General features: G+C 38.5%; 1 protein-coding gene and 1 long non-coding RNA gene across 3 annotated transcripts in view; one reads left to right on the forward strand and one right to left on the reverse strand.

Annotated features, from left to right (window-relative positions):
* Nucleotides 1-558, forward strand: part of LOC106149002 — a 3,736-nt gene extending 3,178 nt beyond the window's left edge. Inside the window, exon 3 of the long non-coding RNA XR_001234865.1 lies at nt 471-558. This is a non-coding gene — a long non-coding RNA (uncharacterized LOC106149002). The remainder of the gene's footprint in view (nt 1-470) is intronic.
* Psma5 (proteasome subunit alpha 5) overlaps nt 438-21,122 on the reverse strand; it is a 22,495-nt gene continuing 1,810 nt past the window's right edge. The window contains exons 2-10 of one of the 2 annotated variants that reach the window (XM_013516454.1): nt 18,521-18,587; nt 17,215-17,341; nt 14,603-14,670; nt 13,383-13,490; nt 13,191-13,249; nt 12,520-12,622; nt 7,611-7,697; nt 3,599-3,670; nt 613-687 (exon numbers count right to left, since the gene is read on the reverse strand). In XM_013516454.1, the coding sequence (XP_013371908.1) occupies nt 3,605-3,670; nt 7,611-7,697; nt 12,520-12,622; nt 13,191-13,249; nt 13,383-13,490; nt 14,603-14,670; nt 17,215-17,341; nt 18,521-18,587 (685 nt within the window). In that variant the 3' untranslated portion in view covers nt 613-687; nt 3,599-3,604. Of the gene's footprint in view, nt 688-3,598; nt 3,671-7,610; nt 7,698-12,519; nt 12,623-13,190; nt 13,250-13,382; nt 13,491-14,602; nt 14,671-17,214; nt 17,342-18,520; nt 18,588-21,122 lie in introns of both variants that reach the window. The other variant, XM_005388853.2, reaches the window with a different exon arrangement.

Genomic DNA, 21,122 nt, shown 5'->3' on the forward strand with positions numbered 1-21,122 from the left:
CACACACACACACACACACACACAGAGCTACAGAGGACTGAAATGGATTTATACCAAGGTCCTGGATTAAATCCCCAGTAAAACACACACACACACACACACACACACACACACACACACAGAGCTACAGAGGACTGAAATGGATTTATACCACGGTCCTGGATTAAATCCCCAGTAACAAACACACACACACAGCTACAGAGGACTGAAATGGATTTATAGTGGTATTAACATGTGTTTACCACTGGGAGGAGCTCGACTAGTTTGAGCTTTTACCAAAACCTAGGAATTGATGGCCAGAGCTGATTGTTTTATAGACAGCCACTAAATAATTTTAGAATGGATACTCTTGACAGGATAGAGATACTAACACCACTATCCTTCTCTCCCTACTAACACAAACATTTCAAAAGACTGCACTGTAAGAGTACAGATCATTAACCAATATTTTTCAATTTTTTTTATTTCAGAACTGCCTTTATGTACAGACATCATAAAAAAAATGCACATACACTGGAGATTTTCCAAGGAACAGGAGCTGGAAATAAAATTTAAGGGTAATCAGGAGAACAAAAACTGTCCCAGAGAAGTTCTGAGGATCACTCTTCCTTAAATGTCCTTGATAACCTCTTCAAGTTCTTCCTTTGTGAACATGTGGAAATTCTGGCCAGGCTGCACCGTAGCTAGCTGGAAAGAAAACAGGGGTTAATAAACTGGGTTCAGTTACCCTGCTGATGGCCCTAGCATGGTTAGGAGAAGCTGTGTTGGTGATGCAGCTGTTCTTTAGGAACTAAGGGATCTGCTGTCCCCAGGATATCCTTTCCAGGCAGCAGGTCCCTAAAATAGCTCTCTGACTCCAAAATAAAAATTCTTCTTGACCAAATTTTCTATTTTAAGTTAACCCACCACATAATAGTTAACCAAATGCCTGGCAGCACTGTTACTTCTTGAAGTTACTTTAACAAGGATCACAAAAGCAGCAACAAAATACATGATGAAATCAATACTTTTTTTTCATTAAAGATTCCTTTAAAAATACATTTAAAGGGTAGAAGATGTAGCTGTGATAGAGTGTTTACTTAACATCCCTGAAGTCCGGAGATCAACCCCAGCACACATGACAGATAAATAAAGGAGAGACAGCATGTTTATACACTTCCAAGCTGAGCTCCTATGTGTGGTCTCTGGTTATCTGGCCACTCTGTTACTCTATCTCCTTATCTAATAGTACCTAAGTCAGAGTAGTTAGGATGAAATGTTAATGTATGTAAATGCTTAGAATAGTGCCTAGACCATAGTAAGTACCAAGTAATTGTTAACTGTTACTGGATATTCTCTCTAAATTGTGCGGCAGCCTAGGAACAAAAAGGTTTGCCTTGTTTTACAAAAGGACTGGCCACAGAAAGATTCCATTAACACTGGCATAGGAAACCAGTTGTGACTGAGGGTATCAGTGTTAAGTAAGGGCTATAATCTATAATAAGATTATAATCTATTAAAACAACAAAAAACTAGCATCAAAAGACGGTTAGTTCAAATTTATCTAAAACTATCAGATTTTCCATCATAGAGACAGAAGATAGTCCCACATTTTAGGGAAATACTGAAGAACAGGTGCCACTTCACATTTGTCTCAAAACGTTCTATGTTGAGTTTTAAATGCTGTTTTCTCATAGTCTTTTTTCTAATTTAAAATTTAAGCATTCAAAGGTATTTTTAAGGAATAGACATTAATGATAGCTAATGTAACTTAAAAGTTGCTAGACAGAAGTAACACAATCCAGCTACATGATGGTTATTCTCTGCCTCATCCTAAAGTAAAATTCAGGACAAAGACTCCTGCATATCTTAAGATATCTGATGATCTGATCAGAGGACAGACTCAATAACTGAGCATGGTGGCACACACATGCAATTCCAGGCATGCAAGAGGCTGAGAGAAGTATCACAAGTTAGAGACCAGCCTGTGCAATTTAGCAAGACCCTATCTTGAAGTTAAAAATACAAAAAAAGCCTAGGGGATGTAGTCAGTGGGTACAGTGCACCTGGGTTCAATATCCAGCACTGGGGGGAAAATTTTTTTCTCAAAGCCTGCAGTCTCTAGATTTTTCCAAAAGATATAGTCAATTACATGAAATGTCTGAAGGATCCCAAATATATTTGGGAAAAAAAAAAAAAAAACTCAAGTCCATATAAGTTCTTTTACAAGGATACTTAAAAATATAAATGTTGTGATTGTTATCTGTGCCTGTATCTGTGACTTTAGAATTATTTAGTAGTTTTAGAGCTGAGTATTCTGAGCCTAGAAACCGATTCTTTTTTTATCAAGTATTTGTTGAGCACTCATTGTGTCAGGCAGTATACTGGGTACTAGTAATATGGTTAAAAAAGAAAAATTCCAGTGCTTCCAGGTTTAGTCACTACATAAACTGCTGACAGTTTGGATAGATTCTCTTGATAATTCATTTAAATTATAGTCTTGTCTAAAGACTAATTCACAGGAATGGTGACGTTTTAAGGTTCACTTAAATCTAAATGTTGTGTACTTATGTTTATTCAAAGGCAAAATCAAATAATGAAATTTGATTAACTCCTAGTATTATTACATTGTTGAATTACATAGCTACCTTACATGTTCTAAAATGTCATTTCCTCTTCTTATCATGGCATTGATAAATTTGTCATCGAGATTTAGCAGTATTGAGAAAATAAATCAGTATTACACTACTCAAAAAAATATAAATGTTTTTGCCACTTCTCTTTAAATTATATATTTACTTGATCAATGACACTGAAGACAGAGGAACAGAAGCTCAATAAATTAGACATGAGTTAAGGATCTAGAGAATGTTTTATTAAGTTATGCATGGCTCATAGGCTAATGCTTCCAAAACACTACACAGACTAAATAACAGAAGTTGGGCAAACTCTGCATGGAACAGTCCTATGGAAACAGGATGTAAATCAGTACTAACAAGAGTTCGAACAAACTACTGCCTTCAGGAAGCTACCCATTAGTAAATGAGTAAAAATAAGGCCTTATATTTACATAATGATAAGTGTGGTTTACATAATGAATAGGGAAGTTACTTTTCTATTTATTATCACTTTACTTTGAAAAAACCTTTGTGAAGCAGTAGAACAAATACCTCTTCATTTCTTCTGTGATGTCAGGTTAAGTGTATATAATAGAGTTAGTCATATGTAGAACAGTGCCCTGACCTGGAGGAGCCCAGGAAGACTTCAAGGAGAGGAAATGCTTGCGTTATATGTTCCCACCAGCTTGAACCATTGCTGGCACAGGCATGGCTGTCTCGGTGCACGGCACAGGACCGTCACACTGAGTGGTACAAGCCGCCTGACGGACAGCGGTTATTAACAGCCCCATCGTGATTGTGTTAAAGCATGGCAAGGATGGGTCAGTCGAGGAGAACAGAGTAAATGTGCAAACGCACAGAAACATGACAGATCTGCACAACAAGGCAATACAGTGCGGTCGCACAAGGACCGTGAGATGCATGCAGAGTAAAGAGAGGGCCAGAGTTCACAGACAGGGAGTATGTTACAGTGGCTAAAAGTATAGGACCGAAAATCACACCTGGATTCAAATTTTGCCACCACCATGTATCAGTTCTGTGATTGTTCTGTCTCCCAGCCTTAGTTTCCTCCTCTGTAAAATGGAAATAGGAATACCTAACTCATAGACTTGCAAGGATTAAAAAAAGAAAGTCCATGTAAAATGCTGAACAAAGTACTTAAAAGATTAAACATATGACTTAAAAGTTGTGAATTTGCCATCAAAAGAAATTTGGGTAGCAGGAGTCAGAAAAGGCTTTTACGTGAAGAACAATTAAGATTAGATGTTAGCACAATGAAAAGATGGACTGAAATGGAGGAAAGTAAGGCGGAAGACGAGGAGACTAATGACAGGACCTCTGAAAACCAGGTAAGAGAAAAACAGGGTGGGGTGGAGTGGGGGCCAAACAAAAGGCATGCTCTGGAAACAGATGGAGAAGGGACAGCGATGAGGGAATTTTTAAGGGGCAAAACACAATTTAGTGATGGGAAAAGAAAGTCGAAATCGTCTGGGTGTCTGGTGTGAAGGACAAGTACACTGGTGGCGTCATCAACCACTATTATAACTACAGAAAGAGGAAATGGTTTTCTGGAATGATAATGATTTGAGGGAGTAGGGGAGGCAGGAAAGGGGAAGGGGATGAGAAAAGAACTAATGTATTATGTATGTGTACCAACTCCCCACAAAAAATGCAGTCATTATGTACTACAAACATACTAAAAAGAAGAAAAAGGAAAAAAAAAAAGATTTGCCAAATTTGAGGAGAATGCTTCAAAAAAGTCAAATAATAGTGACCAGGAATCTAACAAACTGGGGTTATCTTAGTAAGGAACAATTTCACGGAAATAAAACCAGCCAAAATAAATGGGAATAACTGCAGAATAAATGATACAAGTAAGGCAGTAGAGATACTGAACAGATCTGTTAGGAAGAGACTTGGCAATAAAGGTTACAAAACAGGATGGACAATATAGCCCTCGGTAATAAAAGTTAACAGACAATTGATATACACAACATGGATGGATTTCAAAATCATGCTGAGGCTAAGAAGACACACAAACATTCTATGACTCCATTTGTATGAAACGACATAAATCTAGCGTTACCGAATGTGCATCAGAAAGAAGTTTTTCTCCCTCCTCCATCCCTTTCTGCCAGGTATTAAACCCAGGACTCTGTGCATACTGGGCAAGTGCTCTACCTCTGAGCTACATCCCTAGTCCCAAAGTTGGTTTCTTTAGAAAGATAGGTTAAGTGAAGGTACAGTTTTTGGTTTTTTGTTTTCTGAAGAAAGGTACAAGTTGGCCAATTTCCTTTTCTGAGGGAAGCAGCTGACAGAGATGCTGGAGATCCAGGCAACTGATGGGAGCTAAGGATCTAGAACAGATAGGAAGGACCTGTCTATGCTCCTTAGACTATAAGAATTACCCGAGGAGTTTTAAAAAATAACTCTGTAGGCCTCATTTGCAAAGACTTATGGGCAGACTGGTTTGGAAACCGTGGGTTAAAGCACTGGTAGAGCAGTCTTGGGCAAGCAGAAGTGCCCCTCTTAATGTGAAGAAAATGATCGTCAAGGAGGTTAACGTGGCTAACGATGGAGTGTGAATGAGACATAGCAGGTGCTCTTTTCAAACCAACACTATGATACAGGTACTGAAGCTAAGTGAACTAGAACGAAGGGGCCTCAGCCTTTTATTGTGAAATTAAGAGCTGTTTGAATTCCTCTGAGGTGGCAACGAGACGATCTTAACAAAATGCCAGACCCTATCTTGGTCAGTACCACAGAAAATGATGTTACTACAGGTCCTAACAAAGTTGCTCCTAAGGGTCACAAGTGGAGCATTATTACATATTTTCCATCTCATTGCAGGATTGTCAAGAAGGAGAAGTATTTTCAGGTCTTTGCTAAAAAGATAAAAAAGGGTATTTATAAAGTTTTCCACCAAGGAAGCCTGTTACATGCCCTGCCCTGTATATTGCTCAAGGGGAAGCCAACCACCTACACCAGTGCTGGCAAACCTATGGCACGTGTATGATTTTTCTTTTAAAACAAAAGATATTAATATATGGAGATTTTTTTTGTTTAAAAAATGATAACCTCAGTATTCTGGTTTAATCACAGTATTGGCACTTTGTGATAAACACCTGGGTTTTGGGTTGAGTATGGGCATTTGTCTCTAGAAGGTTCGCCATCACTGACTTACAGCCTCTCTCGAACTTCTCACTTTTAGGCCAGTCACTCTTTTAGTGTCTGGTTTTGCACCTTCCACAGTGTCCTATGAACCTGGCTGTCTTGGTGAGACACTTGCCCACAGCACTCTCCCCTCTTCTGTTCTTAGTCAATCCTATCAGAGATAGGTCTCACCATCCATTTTCTCATGAGTAGGGCCAGCAAATATCCTGGTAAGTGCTGACTGATAATTACTAAGTTAGCAATTACAGCAGTAGTTGGCATTTTAGTTTTTACACGGAAGAAAGTATACATACACGCTATGCCTGCAAGAGACCCTCTATCCTGACTTTATGTGTGTGTGTGTACATGTAGGGGACATACCGGGGACTGAATTCAGGGTCTTGATGCATGCCAGGCAAGTGCTCTACTACTGAACTATGTCCTTGTCTTTTTTTTCCCTTAACTTCAGACAAGGTCTCACTAAGAAGCCCAGGCTGATCTAGAGCTTGTGATCCTTCCCCCTGAGCCCGCCAAGTAACTTGGATTACAGGAGTGCAATCCTTTTATCCCTCCCTTTCCACTTTTATGGTACTAGGGATTGAACCCAGGGCGTTTCCAGCTACTTCCCCAATCTTTCTTTGAGATACAGTCTTGTTAAGTTCTAGCTTGCCAAGGCTGGAATGGAATTCAGGCTCCTCCTGCCTCAGCCTCCCAGACTAGGGATTATAGATATACACCACCACACCTTGCTTATCCTGATTTGGGGGAATAAAATTTCTTGTGAGTCCAGCCTCAGGAAGTGTTTTAATGTGGCCCGGCAATCCTTTTACTTATCCTGATGTTCCCTGTGCCCTATCCTTAATGACTCTTCCAGATATTTCCTGCTGTCCTTAATTTCCTTGTTATGTTCACTCAGGTTCAGCAGGTGACCTAACAATCGCCAGGCAAATATAGGACATTTCTCCCAGTTTGTCCCAAACCTACCTATCTTTATCGTTACTTTCTTCTATCTACGCTTAGCATTGTAAGTAGGATATTCAGAATGTGGTCCATGCCCCTCCCGTCTCATCTCTTGCAACTCCTCTACCTTATATATACAATATACCCAGCAGTCAAGTAAAACCCACAGAGTTTCTTGTTAAATGCAAAGTTATTTTACATTTTTGGGTCTTTGTACATGCTGTTCTCTCTTCCTGGAATAGCTCTTCTGCTCCCTTCCCCAGACATTACCGCTTCCAGGATGCTTTCCTGATGCGCTAGTCTAATGTACACGATCACACAGCAATCTGTTCTCACTGCTCCTAGGAAGTTTCACCTCATGCAACTGTGTGTCTCCTACACTACACAATATACTGCTCAAATAGGAGCTGGACTTTCTGTACCTGTATCTCTGCCATATAACAGGTAGGTATTCAATGTGATGCCAATCTAATGCTTCGTTTTGAAACCAACTCCTTCATCTGTACCATGCCTTCCTGCTTTTAGAACATTTCTATTACTAACTTCTCCCTATGTTTTTAGTACTTTTCTAGCCACCAGTTTCCCCAGTTTATAAATTTAAATTTTTCCTCATCTTTAAAAAAGACAAAAATCCTAATTTTAAAAAAAAGACAAAATCCTTTTCTTCAGTGTTGCCTACTGTTCACACTGACTGATTCTGAGATACCAGCAGCATCTTGTTTTTTGAACTTTACCTTCAGTTCACTGAATTCTGGCTTCTGCCATCACCATTTCACTAAAGCTGCTTATTATTCAAATGCTATCAATAACATATGAACTGAGCGTATAAGATGTGACTGTTTTGATTATTCACTTTCCCCTAATGGGAATTATATAAAAAAGCAAAGAAATAGAAAATACCTCTATGTTAGTTGCATTCAGCTTCTCCTCCATTACTTGTTTGAGGATGATAAGTGAAGACTTGATGGCTTCTTTCAGTGTCATAGACTTAAAACAAAGAAACAATGAGCAGTTACATTAATTATGTATAATCCCTCCTAGCTCCAAAGATTTCCCCTTTATCTCCCTCAAGAAACGATTCAGCAAATATTAATACATAAATCAAACATCTTAATTTGTACAGTACAAGTGTCCCAGTATTCAAGTAAGTGGTAAGTAAAATACACTTATCAGAGGACAAAATGCAGTATTTTGAGCCAGTCACCAACTTTCATACAGAACATGACCTTTGAAAAACTGGAAGGGGCTGTACTTCTCTAGTATACATCTGAATTCCTCTTTTAATTAATATTTTTGCAGTGCTGGGGATGAGGTTCAGGAACTCATGCATGCTACGCAAGTGTTCAAACACTGAGCTATATCCTGACCTTTCTCTTTTAATTTAGAAGATAATATAATATTGATGATAGCACATGGATAAAAATGTCCAAATGATATAAACAGGTAGGCCAGTGGTTTAGAAAATCCACTCTTTTTGACTCCATTTGTACGTAATTTCCCCACAAACAAAATCAGTAATACAGTCATACTTTTTTTTTATTGCACTTAGCAGATACTGGGTTTTTAACAGATAGGAATGTGGCAACCCTGCACTGACTAGGTCTACTGGCAACATTTTTCCAATAGCCTGTGCTACTTTGCATCTCTGTGTCACATTATCTGTTATGGTCATCTCTTAGTGATTGTTGATCTTCCTTTCATAATTGCTTTAGAGTGTCACAAACTATACCCATACTATACCCATATAAGACAATGAATTTAATCAATAAGTACAGCAAGTGCTTTGATTGCTCCACTGATAAGCTATTACCCCATTTCTTTCCCTCTCCTGGGGCCTCCTAATTCCTGACACATAATACTGAAATTAGGCCAACGATTTACTATATAGTGGCCTCTAAGTGAGAAGAAGTGTCTCCTATCTTTGTATCAAAAGCTGGAAATGGCTGGGTGTGGTGATGCACGCCTGTAATCACACTTGGGAGGCTGAAGCAAGAAGAGTACTGTGAGTTCAAGCCCAGCCTGGGCTACACAGCCAGACCTTGTCTCAAAAAAAAAAAGCTAGAAATGATTAAGCTTAGTGAGGTGGGCATATTGGAAGTAGTGATACACTAGAAGCTAGGCCTGTTGTGCCAAACAATTAGCCAACCTATAAATACAGAAGAAAAGCTTTTGATGGAAATGAAAAGTGCTACTCCAGTGAATATATAAATGAGAAAAAAGCGAAACAGGCTTATTACTGATATGGAGAAAGTTTTAGTGGTCTGGACAGATCAACCAGCATTCCCTTGCAAAACAAGGCCCAAACTCTCTTTAATTCTGTGAAGGCTGACAGAGGTATAAAAACTGCAGAAGAAAAGCTGAAAATAAAACCCAAAATGTACAATAGATACTGTAAAAGGAAAAGAAATTGCTCAAAGGAAGGAACAAGTGGGATGAGGGAAAGGAGAATGAGAAAGAAGGGAAAATACATACACACACACACTCACACACACACACACACACAAAGGATAGCTAGGATAACTACTGCTGGTGTCTAATGATTTATTGAAAGGAACAGTTAATGCTTAAAATTTTTTTTTTAACCAATTTTGCACACTCATATCTGGTAATCTGAACAACTAATTTGAAGACAACAATATGCAATATTAACAACCACTGGTGAATTCCTACCATCTTCTTTAGTGAAGCTCTGTATTGTTTCTAATGTCTTTTGTTTACTACTTTTTATTCTCTTTAATTGTTTGATCAATCTTGCATTCTTACATCTGGTAATCTGAGCAACTTCGATGAAGATAACATACCAACCACTGTTAATTGAAGATGTATCAACCACTGTTAATTCCTATCACTGTTTTGAAATCCTGTATCATTTTTATTGTTCTTGCTTTGTTTCTATGTTGTTGTTATTTTGTTTGTTTTTTTTTTTTAAACTCTATTTAAAATTTTTAAAATGAGGTAAAATCTTTAGGGATGCTGTAAGATTGAACCACATGCTCCTGTGAGTTTTGGTATGAAAACTTCCCTGCTTAATGGGTATCTCCTAAATATCATTTCCAAAACAAAAATAAACCAACAAAAAAAAAAAAAGAAGAAAAAGAAAAGCTGAAAGTGAAGAGATGCTGACTCATGAAGTTTAAGAAAAAACCCATCTCTGTAATATAAAATACAAAAGCAGCAACTGCTGGTAGAGAGGCTCAGGAAGTTACTGAGGAGATCTAACTTAGATTGGTGATGAGGGTGGCTGCAAAAAACAATGAATTTTCAATGTAGACAAAGTAAACACGTTGGAAGAAGCTGACATCTAGGACTCTGATTGCTGGAGAGAAATCAATGTCTGGCTTCAAATCTTGAAATGGTAAGTGACTGTTATTAGGGGTTAACACAGCTGGTGATTTTTAAATTGAAGCAAATATTTATTTACCATTCTAAAAATCTTCATGACCTTCAGATTTATATTAAATTAGCCAGGTGTGGTAGCACACACGTGTAATCCCAGCACTCTGGAAGCCTTAAGGCAGGAAGACCACAACTTCACGCCCAGCCTGGGAAACTTAGCTCGATGGACATATAATTCAATGAGAAGGGCCTACGTTCAATCCCCAGTATTCACCCCCTCCAAATAAAAGAATGAAAAAAAAAAAAAAAAGAATTAAATTTACTTTGTTTATTCTCTTTAAATGGAACAACAAAGCCTGGATGATAGCACATCTGTTTACACAGTTTACTAAATATTTTAAGCCCACCAATGAGCAGAAGCTCAGAAAACAATCTCTTCCAAAATATTACTGTTAACTGACAATGCCATGCATGAGCTCTGATGTAAATGTACAATGAGACTGATGTTGTTTTCATTCCTGCTAATACAATATCCATTCTGTAGTCCATGGATCAAAGGTCATTTCAACTTTCAAGTCTATTTATTTAAGAAATGTATCTCATTAGCAGATACTGTAGCTGCCCAAGATAGTGATTCCTCTGATGGATTGAGGCAAATAAAATGAAAACCCTGGTAAAGAGTTGCCATTCCAGGTTTTGTTAAGAACATGTGTTTCATGGAGGTCAAAATATCAACATTAAAAGGAGTTCGGAAGAAGCTGATTGCAGCACTCATGGGTCACTTTGAGAGGTTCAAAACTTCAGTGGAGGAAGTAAATGCAGATGTGGCAGAAACAGCAAAGACCTAGAATCAGAAGTGGACCCCTGATGTGGCCAAACTGCTATAATCTCATGATAAAACTTTTAATGGATGAGAAGTCCCTTCTCAAAAATGAGCAAAGAAAGTTTTCTTGAGATAGTATCTATTCTTTGTGAAGATGTAGTAAACACTGTTGAAGAGAAAGGATCTAGAACACTACAAATTTAACTGAAAAATAGCAGCAGGGCTTGAGAGGACTGACTTCGAGTCTGGAAGCAAGTCTGTGGATAAATGTGAGGAAACAGCACTGCATGCTAGTGAAAAACCTTTAAAAAGTCAATCGATGCAGCAATCTTCATTGTCTTTTCATTTTAAGAAACTCCCACAGCTACCCTCAACTTCAGCAACCACTACCCTGATCAGTAAGGACCCATCAATATCAAGGCAAGACTCTCCACCAGGGAAAAGATTACAGTATGTTGCTGGGCATAGTGGCACAGGCCTGTAATCCTAGCACTCAGGACGCTGAGGCAGGAAGATCACTGCAAGCTCAAGGCCAGCCTGGGCTACATTGTCCGTTCAAGGCCAGCCTGAACTACAGAGAGAGACCCTGTCTCAAAACAAAAACAATAAACAAAATGAGTAAATTTTTAAAAAACATAAGAGTTTGTTAAAGGCTCAGATGAGTTGTACTTTTTAGCAGTATTTTAAAAGGTATATATATTTTGAAAAGACAATGCTATTATTTCATACTTAGACTACAGTATAGTATAAATGTAATTTTTATATTCACTGGGAAACCAAAAAGATTCTGTGATAGCTATATGGCAACATTCACTTTATTGCAGTAGCCTGGAACCTAACCCCAAGTACCTTCAAAGTACACCTGTATGAGGAGTTGATGTGAGCAGGAATCCCTGTGTGAATGACCTGAATGGTAGATACAACAGCTTTGAACCACACCAATAACTTCCCAAAATCAAATCTTTCCATCCCACAAAGACTGCCAAATAGCCACCTGCTTTAAGAGCCAGACGAGGAAGTATAAACTAGTAAGTGAAGTTGTGAAGATAGCAGATAGCATATTGATGTTTACCCATACCATGAGAATGCTACTCAGAAATAGGAACTAACTACTGATTCGACAACATAAACTCATCTCAAAACAGTATGGCAAGGAAGGGAGTGTAGCTAGTGGTACAGCACGCACTTAACATACGCAAGGTCCTGGATTTAATCTCTCTTTTTTTTGGTACCAGAAATTGAACTCAGGACCTTGTACTTGCCAGGGAGGCACGGAGCCACTAAGCTATATTCGTGGCCACTGGATTTAATCTCCAGCACCAAAACAAAACAAAAACTAACCAAACAAAATCATTAGGTTGAACAACAACAAAAATGACAAATTGTGTAATTCCATTTTCAAAAAGTACAAGAATGGCAAAACTAATATACAGTAGTATGCATGGTTACAGCAGAGGAAAAGATTGATTGGAAAATGGATGAGCATTTTGTGGGGATGATGGAAGTGTTTCATTATCCCATAGATTGTGGTTCCAAGAGTGTATACAGTGGTTAGAACTTCTCCAACTGAGCTCTTAGATCTGTACATTTTATTATATGTAAACTATACCTTGATTTAAAAATGATAGTGTTGTGAGAATATTTGATTACCTTGTGGTAAACTTCTTGCAAGGAGCTCTGTGCACCCTCTGAAGCAGAGCCAATTGCTCGAGCATCACACTGTACAAAGGTCCCAGATGGGTCCATATGAAACCTGCAAAACATCCCAAAAGCAGAGTATTAAAATACTTAAGAGTGATGGTACCTTATGTAACAAATACTTCACTAAAGAAGTATTTGGTCCTATAACCAAGAAATGCCACTGAAATACTGAGGCACAGCACCAAAAGATGTTCTATGTTTTTGAGAAACTAGATCTCTTAAAAAGGGGTTAAGAAAACTACTAACTTCCTCAGGGATTTAGAAGTACAGTATAGTATATATATATATATGGCACTTGTGTATACCTACATCATATTTGAAAATAAGGATCAGAGCAACATTTCAAAGCCAAGCTCTAAAACATACCCCACCTACAACAAGCTTACTTCTAATTCTTTCCAGAACTTAACACTAGTTCTCATAGGGGAGTTTTTCATGGATCTCCACATTTGTTTGGATGAATAGCACAGAATCACTATTAAAGAGTTAGAAGTCCTTTCCCTGCCAATTCTACAATCATCTTCTTCACTGATTTAATCTACCAGTCCCCACCCCAAATTAAAACAATCACTATCCCTCCTCCAAAAGCAGGGGGGGAAAAGCCACAAAACGGTACTTACAGCTGGGGTCCCTTCTCATCAACTCCTCCAAATAACAGTGCTACTCCAAAGGGACGAGACTAGTACCAAAAGCAAGAGATATTGTAAGTGGCACGAAATAAGGGGGTAGGAGGGGTTAGGAAAATATGTAGAGGGACAAATATCCTAAGTCCTATAGAACAAATACAAATTTGACACAAGCATCACACTCACCATGGCACCTGGATCAGCATCTTCTTCTCCAAACTGTAGGGCTAGATTGGACACAGCCTGGGTCACACTCTCCACTGTCATTGTCTCATTGTAGGTAAACCAATGGTTCTAAAAGAGTAAAGAATGGTATGCTCTTCTAAAGGAAGATCATGAAAGCAGTCTGCCACCTTACTACACTCATCCTTTTAAACTGTGGTTGGACTAGTGTGGTGGCGCACACCTGTAATCCCAGCATTTGGGAGGCTGAGGCAGGAGGATCACTGCAAGTTCAAGACCAACCTGGTCTGCAAAGTGAGCTCAAGGTCAGCCTGAATTGCATAGCGAGACCCTGTCTAAAAAAAAACAAAAAAAAAAAAAAAAAAACCCAAATAAACTGGTTGGAAATTGAAGGCTCAAATGCACTTTTTCTAATTAAAACTAGCCATTGAGTATTTGGGACTGCATGAGAAGATAAACAGTTCTAGAAATAAGGATAGCAAAAGAGTTTTAAGCTATGATAGGACTAGTGGATTACTCCACAAAAGACATCATCTACCTGTAAAAGCAGAAAGTGAATGCTAATAGCCAACGGCCACTTTCCTTGCAAAGTACTAAAAGCAAATACACAAGTACAAAAAAATTTGCCTTGAGAATTTTTTTTCCCCTATTAGCATACCTGTAAACCACAGGGACTCTATTTTTTGGAGACAGGGTCTCACTATGTAGTTCAGGCTGGCCTCAAACTTGCAGTGATCTTCTTGCCTCAGCTGAGATCACAGAGTGTGCCACCATACCCAGCACAGGGACTCAGTTTAAAACAAAACAAAAAAACAAAACAATCAGCATCCCTAACAGTATTTGTCACCTGATGCAAATCAGAGGAGAGCAGTCACTTATGCCTGGCAAGAAAAGGCAGTTGGAGGGAAAAGTTCCTTTATCTGTGACTACCTCCTGCCATGGCACTCCCATGAATAGCCAATCAGGGAACAGAACGTAGTAAATGTGTGCTTTACAGAAGGCAACTCCAGATGCAAGAGACTGTCAGCTCTACTGACTAGAGCTTTCTTAAAGCTGTTATGGCTAGACAGTTAAGCTCTAAGCTCTAGGAAGTCACCTAAAATCACTCCCAAGAGTTACATCTAACATCAATATACACCTGCAATGTAGCCAAAGCAGCTCTACCATTGCCAAACAAGGAACTCAAGCAGCAGAGTAAAAAGGAGTAAAGATGCTCATTTTACCTGTGTCTCCACTCTTGCCTTATCAATTAAAGTCTTAGCATCAGCAATTAGCCCACTCATGGCACAACCTGCAATGTAAAAAGCAAGAGTGACCTAGTGACCAAATCCTTGTAAAACTTTTCCATCCACGGACAAAATACTGAAATTCTGGAGTGCAACCATGGCAAGATACTCAACAGATTAGATGGGAATTACTGGCACCAAACCCAGCTATAATGACGTTATAAACAAACAAGCCATCCACAATGACCTAGAAGTCCAGACAGCGAGTTACAAGATGGAGAAGGGCAGCAGCCAATCAAATGTGAATTTCCGCATAATTACATCCCTAAGAATCTGAGCATTCTCTGTAGCCCATGCACTTTTGAAATAAGTGACCGCTAATGATCCAACCTGAGAAATAAGGAAAAAAAACTATCTCACTAGAGGCTATAGGGAAAGGACTCAGTATAATATCCACAGCCCTTTTCATCTCCTTATCCCAAACAAATCAACTAGTCAAAGTTTGCCTGATGATCCAAAATGCCAACACTATGACTAGAATTGTTACTTATACACCACAACTAAAATCTAAATCTCAGCCTAGGTTAAATGACTCCCCTACTATATTTACTTGGCTATATTACTCAACTCATTTTATTTCCCTTTAAGACATCATTTTCTTCCTTGGCCCTCACAATCTATCAGTCCATTCCAAGTTCTTTCAGTCTCTAGCTGATTAACCTGTGTGACATTAGTCCCTTCCTCTCCGTTTTCTGGGCTCTGGCCTGGTGAAAGCCCTCATCATCTCTTCACTGGACTATTTTAAAAATCTCTCTCTTTTTTTTTTTTGGATCTTTTTGGGACAGGGTCTTGCTATGCAGTTCAGGCTGGCCTTGAGCTCACTTTGTAGCCCAGGCTGTTCTCGAACTCGCAGCAACCCTCCTGCCTCAGCCTCCCGAGTGCTGGGATTACAGGCGTGAGCCAACATGCCCAGCAACATGTATTTTTCAAAATTAAACTAAGTTTAAATATCCCTTTCATGGATCCTTTCCTGAAAGTTCCACTACCACTGACCCCAGGCAAAACTAATTTTTTGTCCTTTATACCCTTACTAAACACATTCTACAGTCTTTCTTAATACCTATCATTTAACTACATTTACTTATTTATTTGTCCACTGCCACGATCAGACTACATGTTTCTGAAAGATAAAGGTTCCTTTTTGTATCCTGGGTATGTGGCACAATATCTGGCATGGAGTATATTCTTTAATTGCTAAATAAAGTGACAATGACTTATGTCCAAAACAGGTGACTTGAAGTAGACAAAATAGTTTACACTTTTCTTCTCTTTTTCTTTTTCCAGTACCAGGGACTGAACTTAAGGCCTCATGCGTGCTAGGTAAGGACACTACCTCTGAGCTATTTTCTAGGCCCAAATGATCTAATCTTACACTACCAAGCTCCCATAATCACCATGGAGTTTGATTCTTATGCCTACAAGCATAAGAATTATTTTATTTAATAACTCTTTTATTTTACCAGTGTTTCAATAATCAGATGAGGAGCTATGTTAAGAAAATTTGTTGTGGCCAGGGATATAGCTCAGTGGCATAAGCACCTGCCTGGCAAGTGCAAGGTTCTAAGTTCGATCCCTGGTACAAAAAAAAAAAAAAAAAAAGAAAAAAGAAAGAAAAGAAAAGAAAATTTGTATAGCCAACTGAAACACAATGCTATAAATAAGTAGAACTACTCACCCTATAATGCTACCAAATGTCAGAGGTGAAAACAAAGGCCTTATACTAAGGACCAAAAAAAAGTGGGTGAGGGAGGATAAGAAAGAAGTAAATCTGAAAACAAGAGGAAGAAGAATGATTGGGTCAAAGTCTATTCTTTTTAAAACTCTGAATTTTAGTCACTCGAGAAATCTTTGAGAATTCTTCTTTCTGTGGACACCTTAGCCTCCCACCAATGATCTTCCATTCCTGCTGGCCTCCTATCAGGCCTAATAATAGTCATCAATGAAGAACCAGGGGACTAACCTACAGCTCAGCCTTTGCATATTTAAACAATCATCACATGTGCCAAATCTAAATCTGAGGGATAGCGAAGAGGGTAGCTCAGGGGCAGTGTTTGCTAACCATGCATAAGGCCCTGGGTTAGATCTCCAGCAGTGTAAAAGCCAAGTTAAAATAAATTTGACGGGTGTTATGGTTTGTGTCTAGATGTCCCCCCAAAGCCTCATGCAGTAATGGGAGCAGGTTCTAGTTTGTGATTGACTCATGGTCCAATGCTCGGATTATGGGTGTGAGTGTTACACCCACCCTGGGGCAGGGCGCCTGCATAAAATATAAGGGAGGGAAAGAGGCTTGCTTTTTCTGCTCCTCCCCTTTGCTCTTGTTGCTTTTGCTGTTTTCTGCCACCATGAACTGTTGCCCTCTGCCACGTGCCCATCTGCCTTGGAGCCAGCCGAGTATGGACTGAAACCTCCCTAAAGTTATGCAAACTAGCCTACTGCCTAGAAAATGATAGCTAACCAGGAAAAAAGGCTATGAACCTCCTTTGAAACATCATAGAAGACTTAATTAACCCATGCCAGAGTCTACAGAATAGCTTTGCCCTGCTTCTTACCAATATGAGCATCAATCTCTACTATTTTCTCAATGCTGCTAGGCTCCATGAGTGGGGAGGTAATTCTCTTCTCCACAGCTAGGCATACACCTTCTGATGTCTGTATCCCAATGGCTGTAGAACCAAGCTGAAAGAAAACATGTTACGGTTATCAAACATAGGTCAAAGAACAGTCTCAAGTGCTCACCAGAATTCTCTGTACATCTTCACAAGATATATGCTTCAATCATCCATATCTAGTAGACAAACAAGGAGCACCCCAGTGAACATACTATTCCTGTCAATAGTAAGAGCAATGACTTGCAGAATGTTATGCTTCTAAAAAGGAAATCCAATAAAATCTTAAAAATATCTGAAAAATGACCTGCTCTAATGGCTCTGTTAGGGAGAGGGAGTCTAAAGTTCTAAATACAGAGGACAAAAAAGTAATGAAGTGCTGGTATTTTTTCTGGACCTGTTCTCATTTCACCTCTGCTACCTATCTTGGTCTGTCCCAAAAGGTGATATTCCCCAAATCCATGAGGATCTAGAAAAAAAAAGACAGAGAGAGGAGGAGAAAGAAAAGAGAAGAGGAAGGGAGGAAAGGAAAGAAAAGAAAAGGAGAGGAGAGGAGAGGAAAGTAAAACAGAGGTGAGAGGAAAGGGGACGAGAGCAGCAGGGAAAAAGGCAAATCAAAAGAAGACAAAAGATCACCAGCAACATAAAAATATTAAATCCAAGCTCATTAGCAGTCCACAATATAGCTTAAATTCATCCCTTTCTCTCCAGGCTACCATCCTGGTCATTTACCCTTCTCTGCCTGTTTCCTTCTGTGCAAAATGAGGCTAACAATACTAACAAGACCCACATCAAGAATAACCATTAATATACAAATACAGGGCTCATCAAAGCATGTGGTATGTATTTAAATTTTTAAAAAATATTTCAGTGTAAGGGAAACATTTTGAATGGATTCCAGGAATCAGTTACATGATTTGATAAAGGTAACAAAATATAGAAATACAGGGACTAATTCTGAATTTTTACATTCCTCTTTACATAAAGAGGATTATAAACATGAACATACTCCTCCATCCCCACTAAGAAAAAGCTATTTACATAGTTATGAAGCATTTACTTGCTCAAAAAAATTTAAATTTAGATGTTAGGAACAGGATTGTAGTTATGAAAATGGTCAACAGGGGATAAAGGGATAAATGCATCCCTTTTCTAAAGAAAAGGCTAAAACACATTTACTCCAAATGTTCTGCTAGCACAGTGTGAGGTTGCTAGGAAATTTTAAAAACTATGCTACTTGTTACTATACCTTGATAGCCTCAATGGCATATTCCACTTGAAACAGTCTTCCTTCAGGAGAAAAAGTATTCACACCTCTACAAATTAAAAAAAAAAAGTATTAAAAAGTATCAGAAAAATGAGTCACTGAGACATTGGCCTCAAATTCCTAGAACTAGTTCAGATGACTACAACATATACATGTTGTCATTACTTTCTACTTTACCCACAACAATCTGTAGGGGTTTTTTCTGGTACATTAATAGTCTAAAGGAATGGAACCTATATACAGAATACTGCTGTCTCACTCACAGAAAACCTTCTCACACTGATCAAATGAGAGCAAGCGACTTTTCCATCTCAATGATGAGGCAACCTGGATCAATCTTGAGTCAACTCACCAATTCCTTTGATAAATTCATGCCCCCAAACTATAAGGCAATTCCTAAGAAAATATGCATTTTTCCATATCCTCTTCCTATAATATGTATTTGATGTTAACATTTTCCTTTGCAATAAAAGTCACAGGTACATTACTTATTTGTATGAAACAGTATTGTTATCTTAACAGTGAACTGAGATCATCTGTATAGTTACTATAGCCTAAACTAGTTCACTGATTCGATATTTATACCAATTACAAGCCAGACTGCTTTTCTCTCTAAAATAAGTCTTTCCAACTTCCCTGCTTCAGCATGTCAGAAATCTCTATGAAGAGGCATCTGTCATGGTGTCAGCTATAAAAACTTTTAGCATACAATAGACACTGTGAAAAAATGACTATAATACTTGGTTTATGAAGTCTGGACTTCAAACAGGTAGCACATAATAGAATGTTTACAAAATTATTTTACCAAATTTTTTCAAAAGAAATTTTATGTATAACTCCAAAATATAAAACAGATAATAAAAGCTGACATTTGCTGAGCATTTTATATGTGAATGACACTGTTATAGACTTTAAATGATTTAATTCAATCTTCAAAATGACCCCAGAAATAATATTCTAAGGAAGATACTATTTTACACTTGAGGAAGTTTTTGTGGTACTGGTGATTGAACTTCACACTGAGCTACATTCCCCAACCCTTTTTAAATTTGAGACAAAGTCTTGCTAAGCCATTAAAATGCCCAAGCTGGTTTCAAATTTGCAATCTTCCTGCCTAAGCCTCCCAAAGCAGTGGCACTACAGATGTGTGCCACCACACCCATAGAGAGGGTAAGATGCCCAAAGTTATTCAGCATATAAGAGGGAGTGCTGGAATTAGAATTAAAATTAGAGAAATTAGAATTTAGGCAATTGGAAAGAGGAATTAAAATTCAGGCCACCTGATTAGAGAGACCTAGCTCTCAAGTCTTTTACTGTACTGCCTCTGAGAATTATTCTGGCTAAATTGTGGGTAGAGAGAGCCATCCAGCCTCTTTGGTGCTCTCGAGGTAATATCCTCAGGGCCATTTAAAAGCAAGTTTAGGGCTCTAAAGAACACGTTAGTTTTTAGTTCTGTTTTTTTTTTGTACCGGGATTGAACTCAGGACCTTGCGCTTGCCAGGCAGGCGCTTCTGCCGCTGAGCTATATCCCCAGTTCCAAGAACACTTTAAAAATCCCTGAAAGAAAAGTGTGAGGTCAGAAGATTGAGAACTGAGTTACAGCTTTGCCCTTCCTAACTGTAATTCTCTCAGATGAAAAACAGCAATGATACTTGTTCTGCCTTTCTCACCAGACAGTTGAGTATTGATTTGAACAGAGTATGAAACAACTGTAAATTATAAAGCACTATGCAGTTGTAATTTTTTAACTCTAATTTAGAAACTTCACCCCAGTGAGGCATTACATTACTACATCCTCCCTAGTACCGGCTTCATTTTGGTTCTAAAACTTTACTGTCTCCCTGAGTTATTTCACGTATGTTAAGCAACAAATAATTCCAAGTCTCTATTACCAGTTTGACCTCTTTGCTGATGAATCTAAACGCATGTTGAACATCTCCCACTTGGATAGTCCATTAAAACCTAACATTCAACATTTCAGTGTGAAATATTGTACCTTTAAAGCCCGCCACTTGCAAAATCAGCTTCATCTTGCAACATTCCTATGTCTGTTTTACTTTAAAACACCTCCCATCTCTTGGTTTCCCCAAACTAGGAAGTTCTGAATTATATGACTCATTTCTCCTCATCTTTTCCCATATCCAACCATACACCAGGTCATCCATCCACAATACCACACCACTCTTCCTTCCCCAGTGCCCTCATTACCTTTCACCTATCCACTGCAAGAGTCACCTAACTGGTATTGACTTAATCTTTCCTCTAATCCAGTCAATCAATCTCTGCAATGCAACTATGATTACGTAACTTCTTAAAATGAAAATTAACGGCACACAGTTGCCTATAGGACCCAAACTCCTTAGCTTCATATTAAAAACCATCCAATTATCTAAAATTATCCGACTTCCCCCATATCTCCTGCTAATCCCATCACATGAATCATATGTGCCTGTCAAACTGGACTTTTCTCAAACAAGTACTGTGTTTTCCCACAGCTCCGTTTTTCATCCTCTGCTCTTTGGCTCAGAACTACTGACTCACTGTTTTTATTTATTAAAGTCCTACTTTCTCAATACCCAGTTTT

The sequence above is a fragment of the Chinchilla lanigera genome, unplaced genomic scaffold (genome assembly GCF_000276665.1).
Source record: "Chinchilla lanigera isolate Chin_1 unplaced genomic scaffold, ChiLan1.0 scaffold00034, whole genome shotgun sequence".
In the NCBI taxonomy this organism is placed as follows: domain Eukaryota; kingdom Metazoa; phylum Chordata; class Mammalia; order Rodentia; family Chinchillidae; genus Chinchilla; species Chinchilla lanigera.